The sequence below is a fragment of the Manihot esculenta genome, chromosome 11, assembly GCF_001659605.2.
Source record: "Manihot esculenta cultivar AM560-2 chromosome 11, M.esculenta_v8, whole genome shotgun sequence".
Lineage (NCBI taxonomy): Eukaryota > Viridiplantae > Streptophyta > Magnoliopsida > Malpighiales > Euphorbiaceae > Manihot > Manihot esculenta.
This window is the reverse complement of record NC_035171.2, coordinates 2,148,542-2,159,550: the sequence shown is the minus strand read 5'-3', so window position 1 is coordinate 2,159,550 and position 11,009 is coordinate 2,148,542. Positions and strand designations below refer to the sequence as shown.

General features: G+C 38.5%; 2 protein-coding genes across 3 annotated transcripts; one reads left to right on the top strand and one right to left on the bottom strand.

Moving 5' to 3' along the window:
• Nucleotides 1–1,222: 1,222 nt before the first annotated feature.
• On the top strand, nt 1,223–3,036 carry LOC110626744 (protein NODULATION SIGNALING PATHWAY 1). The gene is made up of 2 exons (XM_021772812.2): nt 1,223–2,912; nt 3,000–3,036. The coding sequence occupies exon 1, from the start codon at nt 1,223–1,225 to the stop codon at nt 2,852–2,854; it is 1,632 nt and encodes a 543-aa protein (XP_021628504.1). The 3' UTR covers nt 2,855–2,912; nt 3,000–3,036.
• A 352-nt stretch (nt 3,037–3,388) lies between these two features.
• On the bottom strand, nt 3,389–9,294 carry LOC110626745 (E3 ubiquitin-protein ligase SPL2). 2 transcript variants are annotated; one of them, XM_021772814.2, is made up of 6 exons: nt 8,722–9,294; nt 7,655–7,756; nt 4,672–4,842; nt 4,381–4,502; nt 4,067–4,186; nt 3,389–3,830 (listed from the first exon to the last, which is right to left on the bottom strand). In XM_021772814.2, the coding sequence occupies exons 1-6, from the start codon at nt 9,103–9,105 to the stop codon at nt 3,551–3,553; spliced, it is 1,179 nt and encodes a 392-aa protein (XP_021628506.1). In that variant the 5' UTR covers nt 9,106–9,294; the 3' UTR covers nt 3,389–3,550. The 2 variants fall into 2 exon arrangements, with proteins under 2 accessions (XP_021628506.1, XP_021628505.1); XM_021772813.2 differs by having other exon boundaries at nt 3,389–3,842; nt 8,722–9,289.
• Nucleotides 9,295–11,009: the final 1,715 nt, after the last annotated feature.

Below are 11,009 nucleotides of genomic sequence, written 5' to 3'. Positions count from 1 at the left end.
AGTTCTGGGTTGGCAAATACAAGAGAGCACAGCACAAAACCAAATTGGTTTCCAACTTCAAGCTGAAAATTACAGTGCTCATAATACAAGTCAATCTTGATGGCTTAGGTAATGGTAAAACATCTGTAATACAGTGAAAATTTTTGAAGTTTTGAATCCCAACTGTAGAAAACAATCAGGACCCATGTATTCTTTATTGCGTTTAGGTCCTCCTGACATCACTCAGCATTCTTTTATTGACCCTGTGCTCAGTTCCATTAACCAGTGGACAGCTCTTTCAATATTGCATTCTCCAAAATCAACAGAGGGCTGCATAATGACTAGCACCAGCTGATTAGCTTCTCTGAACAGGGTATCCAACAAATCATAGTATTTCGGGTTGGAGCCTCCTCTCCTCTAATATAATATAATATAGGGCAAATGTTATAAAGGAGGGTAAGTATAAGGATTTAAATGTTATAAAGGAGGGTAAGTATAAGGATTTAAATGTTATAAAGGAGGGTAAGTAAAAAAATAATAAGAAGAAATTAATGTCAAGAAAATAGAGTACAATGAAGAAAACAAAATGAAGCATAAATAAAAGAATTGCAGATATGAGGCTAGCAGAACACAGTAAAGTGTTCTTTACAAGAAAATAAACAAAACAAACAATGAAAAGGTCAGACCAAGATTGGATTGGCTAATGACTTGTGGTGGGTTGAGTCAATTTTGGGGGTCTACAACAAGAACATGATTATAATAATAATAATCAATAAACAACGTATTGGATAATATTATTCTTTAAATAATTCCATGATTTCAAACTTTACAATTGAAATTTGGTGGTACACAGGTCTATTTCAATGCATAGACAGGGTCCAAAATTGATGGAATTATTAAAAAGTTTTTGTAAATCACCTTAATAATATTTCTTAATCAGAAAACAGCCGGCTCTTGGCAATTCAAATTCAACCCCTGTCACAATCACCAAGCTCTCATGCTTGACTTGCAGCCTTAAAATGGCTTAAAGAAAAATCTCAAATCCTCCAAATGAACAGCTCCCCAAAGCCTTGAAATATGCTCTCTACCATCTCCTTCCAAAATTTGCAGCTAATCTTTTCATTTTTTTAATCACACAAATCTAGTGGCTCAATCTTCTGTGTCTTTGGTCAAAAGAATAAGCATAAATCATATTTGTGTCTCCCTCAAATTTTCTTTCAAACTCCACATTTTCAGGCACAAAATGACTATTGAGGAACCAGAGCCAAACCTCATCTCAGATCACATACTAGATTGGTTAGAAGATTCAGCATCTTTCCTGCCTTCCTTCTTCGATGATCCTTCCAACTACAACTCCGGCGATGTAAACGGCTGTCAATGGTGGAATCAAACTGAAGAAATCTGCCAAGGTCTCAGCAGCACCACCAATACCACCTTAAATGCACCAAGTGATCCCACATCTTCCAATCATCAACAACCTTCCAATTCTTCCAGAAAACGGGGAGCCACGGGTGACCCAGTTCCTAAAACATCACAGAATCATCATCAGGGGAAGAAGCAGAATCATCGGATTCGGATCAGCAATGAAGATCAAGATGGTGAACAAGTAATTGAAGTGGTGGCAGGGAAAAGATCATATAGAAAAAACAAAGGAAATAGTAAAAGCACAGGAAATAACGGGAATAACGGTAATAACAAGGAAGGAAGATGGGCAGAGGATTTGCTTAACCCTTGTGCAGCTGCTATCACCACCGGAAACTTTTCGCGTGTTCAACACTTTCTCTATGTTCTCCATGAGCTTGCTTCATCCGCCGGAGATGCTAACCACCGGCTAGCGTTTTTTGGCCTTCAAGCTTTGACTCACCACCTATCATCTTCAACAACCTCTGCCTCTGTCGGCCCTATATCTTTCACTTCCATAGAGCCAAAGTTCTTTCAGCGATCTTTACTCAAATTCTATGAGATTAGTCCTTGGTTTTCATTTCCTAATAACATTGCAAATTCGTCGATCCTTCAAATTCTTGCTCAAGAACTAGATCACAAGCAGAGTCTCCATATTCTTGATATTGGGGTCTCCCATGGTGTTCAATGGCCTACGCTTCTCGAGGCCTTAACTCGCCGACCTGGAGGACCTCCTCCTCTGGTACGCATCACGGTCGTTACTGCCACCGTCGAAAATGATCAAAACACTGACACCCCATTTTCAGTAGGTCCTCCGGGAGATAATTTTCCCCCAAGATTACTCAATTTTGCCAAGTCCATGAACATCAACTTGCAAATCAATAGACTTGATAACATCCCGTTACAAAAACTCAATGGACAAATCATTAACACTAACCCCGAAGAAATCTTAATAGTTTGTGCTCAATTCAGACTCCATCATCTAAATCACAACAATCCAGATGAGAGAACCGAGTTCTTGAGGTTTCTGAGAGATATGGAGCCAAAAGGAGTGGTACTTAGTGAAAACAACGCAGATTGCAGCTGCAACAGTTGTGGGGATTTTGCAACAGGATTTTCAAGAAGAGTGGATTACTTATGGAAGTTTTTGGACTCAACAAGCTCAGCTTTCAAAGGCAGAGATAGTGAAGAAAGAAGAGTAATGGAAGGAGAGGCAGCCAAGGCATTAACGAATCGTGGAGAGATGAATGAAGGGAAAGAAAGATGGTGTGAAAGGATGAGAAGGGTGGGGTTTGTAGGTGAGGTTTTTGGAGAGGATGCCATTGATGGAGGTCGAGCATTGTTAAGGAAGTATGACAGTAACTGGGAGATGAAAATAGAAGAAAAAGATGAGTGTGTTGGGTTATGGTGGAAAGGGCAGCCTGTTTCTTTCTGTTCATTATGGAAGTTGGACATGAATATGAAAGGGAAATGATAGTTTAGAACAGTTGCAGCTCTCCTGTCCTGTTTTGAGCTTTCATATGTAAATTCGAGTGAGTAAAAAATGATGTGTAGAGGCTGTTTCCCTTAGTTTTTGTTATATGCTTGATTTTGTTCTAACATCTCTGTTGTTGTAATAGGGAAGTAAATAGAAAACTACGTCAAAATTTGTTCTAATTTTGATTAGAAGCCTATTGCCAGTGGACGGGACCAGATTTCTAATTGGCTTCGGCAGCTGTAGGGCAGTGCAGATAGTTAATGCATATATCCCAACTGCATTTATTGTTGTTGCGTATTTTGACATGGTAATGCATGCATCATCTACGCGGATAACTTCTAAGTCCGGCAAGAGGAACAGTTTTCTTGTGCCATTTTGAGAGCTCGACAAGCTCTTTTGCAATGTATAAATTATGCTTTTCTTATACGTACAATATTAATTTTCCTTGCTTAAGAGTTGTGATAAAAATAACCGAACTTCGGTTAAGTAAGCCACAAGCTTTGGGATTTCAGCTAGATGGTACCATGGAACTTAAAACCAAAGGATGGAATCTTGAAACTCTATTAAAACATCGAGCTGCACATTTAGGTAGTATCAATCAGTACACATCCTACGTTGTATATACAATTACTAAATAATATTTGATTTTTCATGAAAGTGTATGTCCAATGCATAAAACAGCAACTGCGTTACTCAGCATTCAAATATCCTCATAGAATTTCGGACTGCCTGTCGACAGAGAGGACACTTTGGTGATACCTCGCGTTCAACTGATATAGCACAGAGTTGGCAACAAACAAGATGCCCACATGGAATGAATGCAGAACGTCTTCTCCGCATTAAGCATATCACGCACAACTGTCCATCCGGAACATCTCCTGCTTCCTCATCTGCATCAATCTGAGGGTCATCATCAGTACTAGCAGCATGGTTTTGTTGCTGAGACTGTCTATGTTGCCTCCATTCTTTCCACCTATTCCAGTTCCTAAGGACAAAGTGTTTAATATGGATATGAAACTGAATAAACATTCTCTATTTAGCTAAATAAATAATGTCTGATAGATAAACTGAATATTTCTTCTTCTCTCCCGTAATATTTGACTGCATCAAATGAAACAACATTTGTTGCCACGGTCGTCCTTAATAGAAACACATTCACATGCATAAATCATTCAACATATTCAGCAAATGCATTTAGGGCAGAAGTACCTCACAGCTGCATAGCCAAGAATACCAATTGACAGTGAACCAAGAACGACACCACTCCACAACAGTACTTTTGTTTTGAAGGCAAGATCTACCACCATTTGATCTTTAGTCATATCTGACCTGCAACAACCCAGAAGCAAATTTCATTTCATTATAGATATAATTCCAGTCACATGCAAAAATATGCTTGTAAATGACATACAATCAGCCCTTCAATAATGTAGTAATGTATATTATTGGTAGTAGTCATCAGATTTGCAAAATGTTAGCATGTTTAGCCAATCAACAAAGTGCTTGAGAACAAGTCTCCTTACAGAAAATAGGGAAGATCCTTGCATGATTTTATCTCAAGAACTCCATTTCTAGAACTGCAAATGCCAACAGCATTGATCTCCTTCCCTAATGGGAGGATTTTCTCCTCATCAAGCAGCCCAACCTCCAAAAAAGAAAAAATAAGTTAGATCTGACCTAACCCCAAAAAAAACAGCTCTTCAATTGCAAATTTGCAATATTAGGAGAATAAGGGGTTAAATGTCGAGAAAACATTGAATTCATTTGAAGACATGAAATGCGGCGCCCTTAGGGTTAACTTCTTTGGAACTTACAGGATATTCATGACCAAATAGCGCCTGAAGGAATGTATATGGAGAAGCGTCAATAGGTTGCAATTGATGATACACAGTTGTAAGAGGTAGAGCATGTCTTGAACCATCTATATTCACAATAACATAATCTGATTGTGGCCATCGACCACCTTCAACAAGAACGAAAGGAACCTGTCAAATAAGTACAAAGGAATGAGTTAGTCCACCTTCTCACATCCTTCAAATAACCCACTTGAAAGGCCCTCAGCTTTATCAAACAAATCAAAAATAGTAGAACGTATATCCATAAGATTATGAGAAGCAATCAATTGTAAGGAGCTTATTCCTTTTATTTTTGTTTTAAGTAACTCAAGTTGATAAAGCCTTGATAGGAATGGTGCAGGTAGAACAACAACTCAGGCAACTGGATGATGATATTTCCAAAAGAAGAGGGGGAAAGAGAATAGACAGATAAATGAATAATACAGTTCCTGCAAACACTAAACATGGAAGTTCTTCTTTTCCAATTCAAATTTTAGAAGAACTTGCGAATATCAAGCATCCATAACGGTTACGGTCCTTTGATATGGATCTAGTTATGGGTCTATGTGTTTAGGTATTTGGTTGGATGGGTGAAGGTTGCGAAGGATTTGAGGGTGATTTCTTTCAGCGACCTATGTTGGAGATAATATTCAGATTCGTTTGAAAGAACCTGAACCTCTTGAGTTTAGAGTACACAAAGCCTTGTTCTGGATATTTTTCTCATATCTTTTTTTATCGAATTATTATACTTAAATACAAGAGGGAGACATAATCATCTCCTAAAAATAGGGAACCATTAAGCAATATAGAGGATCACCCTCCAACCATTAAGGAAAAGTAAAAACTAACTTGCACTATCTACATCATGGGTTAACCACTAAGAACATGTCTTACCCATCAAGAACATGGCTAAACCACTAACTACGTGACTCTTCAAAATGGGACAACTAATTTGCAAAAAAGCTAACTTGCATTATTTGCTAACCTTACTCCCTCCTCCACTATACGCTTGTCCTCAAGCACAAACTCATAAAATTTCTAAAAACTATTCGGCAAGTAGTTGGTCCGTTGCTACATCTCCTAGGTCGTCATCTGCTAAATCCAGCCATAATACTTTCTTGCACCGATGTCCTCGATCAAAGGAATCATCACAATTAAAACAAAGTCCTTTTCATCGTCGTTCCTCAATCTCATCACGGTTCAAGTGCTTAATGATTCGGGTACCTTTTGCTTCTATTGTTTGTTAAGATGAATGATTGGTTGAAGGACTTGCAGCACATATGGACCAATTTTTCTGTTCATAGAGTCTTGACATGCTCATAGTAGTGACTAGATCTTTTGGTTGGTGAAGTTCCACCTCTCCACAATGATGTATTTTTGCAACCCGCTGAGATAAAGCTGTATTTTTTTATCCTGAGTGAGACTTTCAGCTCGTGAGACAAAAATCTCAAATTGGATTTGGTAGTTAGCAACCGTTCCCGTCTGCTTTAATTTTGCCAGCTCTCCCAATTTATTAATATTTATTGGTGGCCCAAAACAAAGATTGCATTGGTGTGAGAATTCCTCCTAAGTCAGATCAGGAACATCCTGTATCAGCTGCATATACCACAATTGAGCAATTCCCTCTAAGTGATAAGAGGCTAAGCTCATAGCCCAAAACGAAGATTGCATTGGTGTGAGAATTTCTCCCAAGTCGGATTAGAAACATTCTAAAATAACTGTATATACCACAATTGAGCAATTCCCTCTAAGTGATAGGAGGCTAAGCTCACCTTTTCTTCTTCGGGTGTTAATTGGTGGCGGAAAAAAAGTTACAATGGTTCAGCCAATCCAAAGGGTCTTCTAACCTATTGAAGTGAGGGAAGTCAAGTTTTGTGAATTTTGGCACAATCGAGTTTCCTCCAGAATTTTCAAAAACTGTCGCACCAGAAATTCCTTTATCTTTTCGTGATTTAGTTTGACTTTCAGCGCTTGAAGAAGACAACCCCTTCTTTGTCGAATCCAAGTCAAGAGACATGGTGTCCATTTTAGCGTGAAGTTGTTCAACTTTCTCATTCCTGACTGGTTGGCTTGCTGCTCGGCTAAGAGTAAGTTGACGAGCTTGTTAAGCTGTTCTTGGACTGATTCGCCCATAACTATTGGCTCTGATACCAATTTGTTACGGTCCTTTGATATGGATCTAGTTATGGGTCTATGTGTTAGGTATTTGGTTGGATGGGCGAAGGTTATGAAGGATTCGAGGTTATTTGCTTTCGGCAACCTATGTTGGAGATAATATTCAGATTCATTAGAGAGAACTTGGACCTCTTGAGTTTAGAGTACTCAAAGACTTTTTTCTGGAAATGTTTCTCATATCTTTTTTTATTGAATTGTTGCACTTAAATACAAGAGGGAAATATAACCATCTCCTAAAAATAGAGAACCATTAAGCAACATGGAGAATCACTCTCCTACCACTAAGAAAAAGCAAAAACTAATTTGCACTATCTATATCATGGATTAACAACTAAGAATATGGCTTAACCACCAAGAACATAGCAAAACCAATAACTACATGACTCTCGAAAATGGGACAACTAATTTGCATAAAAGCTAACTTGCATTATTTGCTAACAATAACCCATTCAGGAAGGAAAAACCATCAACCACTTCAAGGAGTCCAATTTCATGTTACCTCTTCCTTTAGAAACATATTTTCTATATATTTTCCATAGCAAGAGAATATCATATTCAAACAAAGAAACTTGTACATAAAAGGTAGAATTTTTTACGAAGAAGCATTAGTGCATCGTGTCTAACATGCCAATTATAAGACATAGACAAGCATCACATCAATCAAATATCAATATCCATTTCACTGGACAATTGTAACAATTGGTAGCATTGCCTTAACATTTCTTGGGCTCAATATAATATAAAGAGACAATATTCAGTAAACTAACAAAAAGGTAACTTGAAGTACCATTCGCAATGAGGTTGATTCTTGCTCTCTCCAAGATCTGCCAAAGATTGCTCGTATATCAGAAGTCCATCCAAAAAAGCCCTTCCATTCATTGTATATGCACTTCACAGCACATAAAACAAAATCCATATCAGACTTTTTACAACTTGACAATCAATTACGAAGCAGCTAGAGGTATTCCATAGAAATATCATATTCAATTTACAATTTTGAAGATAAATTATGCACTAAATAAAGCAAAAATTTTCATACATGGCCCCTGATAATCAAGTGCATATCCTGACAGGCTTAGAATCTCAAGGTGCATTGTAATCTATATTTCATTTCTCTTTTCTACATCTTCATTAAGAACACATCAAAACAATATGCTATGTAATTTTAATTTTCTGGCCACATTATTATAGTGACTTTGTAAGCAAGCTCTGAAAAGCACTAGTATCTTTATATCTATCTTTGATCTCTTCCTAAGCTTCAAACCAATTTGTTTCATCAAATGAAAGAGTCCATCAATGATTCTTACAACGTATAAGTTGGCACTTCCTGCCCAACAACAACCTCAGTTGCAGCACCTATGACGTTTTAGAAGCTTTCATGGCTGCAAATTTTGTTGTGCTTTACCATCAGTAATCAAATCTAAACGCACATATTAGCTGCTGTACACAAAATTCTACAAAGTATTTAGTTTCGAGCATCTTCTAAAAAACCCTAAAGCATATGAAACCCCAAAGACTAACAAGTTGAATGTTGTGCTACATAACTCAAAAGTCCAAACCTAAAACAATACTCTGTTCTACCAATGCTAAAAATTCTTTCTTCAAGAAGTTATTGCTCACAGCAAAATTTTATTGGATATATTCTCAAAATTTTCCTCAAGGAAATCTGCCTATCTATGATTAATAGTTGTATCCACAAAAAAAAAAAACAAAAGAGTATACAACAAACATTTGTTTTCAGTAACATATTAGAGGAAGAAAGAGAAATATCTATAGGCACGATTCAAATTCCAATTAACAATCTATAATCAGATATAAATGTCTGAGATGTATGTAAACTATTTGCATACATACAGTTTGAGTTCTCTGTATAATAACAGCCTTATCACCACATTCGTGCGACACCAACGCATTCGATCTCAAGCTCTTCCAGTTGCCATCGACGGCAGACTTGGGCTCTACCTGTCCGCGTACAATTACGAGCTTCTGAGTTTGGCCTTGATCAACATTCTGATTTTGGTTTTCATCGGATGGCTGGGGAAGATCAAGGACGGAGCGGAGATCGGAGACTCTGAGAGTAGGAGCCTTGCTGATTTTACGAAGTGCTTTGGAGTTAGATGTAAACTTCAGGAAGGAACGGACGGCCGCATACGCGAGAGCTACGCCGAGAATCGCTCCGTCGAAGGATAGGGCAAGTTGGGAGACTAAAGAGGCCAGGACTTGCTCGTGGGAAGACATTTTTCTTTTATTTGGAATTTTATTTTACCTTTTCCACATTAGTAGTGGGGGCACTTCAGGGGCACGGTGGCAGTGGCGGTGGCCACGGCGCAAGGGCAGTGGTGATGGGGAGCGTTCGAGAGAGCGAGTGAGACAGTGTGGACGGGTTTCCGATGGCAATTTTAGTAGTCTTTTTGATCCTTTTAACAAATACGGTACCGCTTCTGAAGACGCCTATGGGATTTTTTACTTTCCAGTCTATTAAGGCGGCCCAATGGGCTACGGCCCACAAAATAGCTACCCTCTCTCAAAGTTTCATTGCCATTAATTTATATTATTAAAAAAATAAAAATATTCCTTCGAGCTATGGGTTCCTCTCCATGGTTTAGATGGTGCTTTTCTTTCTTCTTCTTCTTTTTTTTTTTTCCATTTAAAGATTTCTATTTTTTTCTTGGAAGAGGAGATTCTAATGTGGCAACTCCAACGATATATCAGTCATTCTGTTTAATGTTTGGTTTCCCTTAGGCTCTATAAAATATTGCTGGTGAATTTGGCCCCATAAGTCTCCTAGAGCCGATTCTGTCTATGCTTAGCAAGCGCTATACAAGCGTGGTAAGATACCAAGTTTTCTCTGTTTGTGTTGTTGCTGGAATTCCGATTGAGGATATTTGAGTTTCATTAACCTTCCTTCTCAAAGTTGTTGTTTTGTGTCTGGATGGTTGGGGTGGTTTGATTGTGCAGTGCAGCACTTGTTCTAGCTACTTTTGGATTCTATGGTTGTCTGATGAGTTGGATTGGATTGTTTTGATAGCCTTGAGTGAGGGTTTTGTTTGAATTCATGCTTATTTTCTTTTTAGTATGGAGAAAACGATAAGCAAAATAAGCATGGTTTTAGCATGTAGCTCATTTTGATAAGAGACAGAGGAAACGAGTTGCATGTTTAGATCAAAGATGTTGTCCCAAATCCTTTTGCTTCTGTGTACTTGTAGAGACTGAACTCATTATCAAATAGCGACAATTTTATAATCTCTCTCCTCCATCTCATTCCTCTCTCTCCATGAAAAACAGATGCAGAAAGTATAAGCCTTACAGGAAAAGAACATGAACTCATTATCAAACTTCAAGGGTTCCTTGGCAATAAGTGAGCCCATTTGTCTAGTTATATAATTTTGTGATAGTGATTATTCCAGGCCAACCACTGCATACACGACTAGCTATCCATCATATTAGAAGCAAGATAGCAAGCATGCTCTGTTTTCCGTTTTAAAAAAAAAAAAAAAAAAAACAGAGTGCAACAAAGACTCTAACCTGTAAAATATAAACATAATTGAACCTTTTTATGTCACGGGTGTCCCTCTCCCATCTCCCGAGCCCACATTAGCCTGAAGTCCGACACTCCCGTGATCCATCCCATTGGCCTCACAGCCGCCGGACAGGATTTGTCCCAAGACCTCACGAGGCCAATGGGATTTGGCCCAATATTCCCCACATAGGAATATTAGGTCGGCTCCCCCACCACTCGAACCCAAGACCTCTCCACATAAGAGTCCGGCGTTACGAGGGTGAGTACCAATTATTCTACGTTAGAACAGTTAGAACAATTGGTACTCACCCTCGTAACGCCGGACTCTTATGTGGAGAGGTCTTGGGTTCGAGTGGTGGGGGAGGCGACCTAATATTTCTATGTGGGGAATATTGGGTCAAATCCCATTGGCCTCGTGAGGTCTTGGGACAAATTCTGCCCGGCGGCTGTGAGGCCAATGGGATGGATCACGGGAGTGTCGGACTTCAGGCTCTGGGCCATATGGGCTCGGGAGATGGGAGAGGGACACTCGTGACATAAAAAGGGCTTAATTTTAATTTTAACTGCGATTTAATAAATATCTAAATTCAAAAAATAAAATATTATTTTTAAATATTTAAAT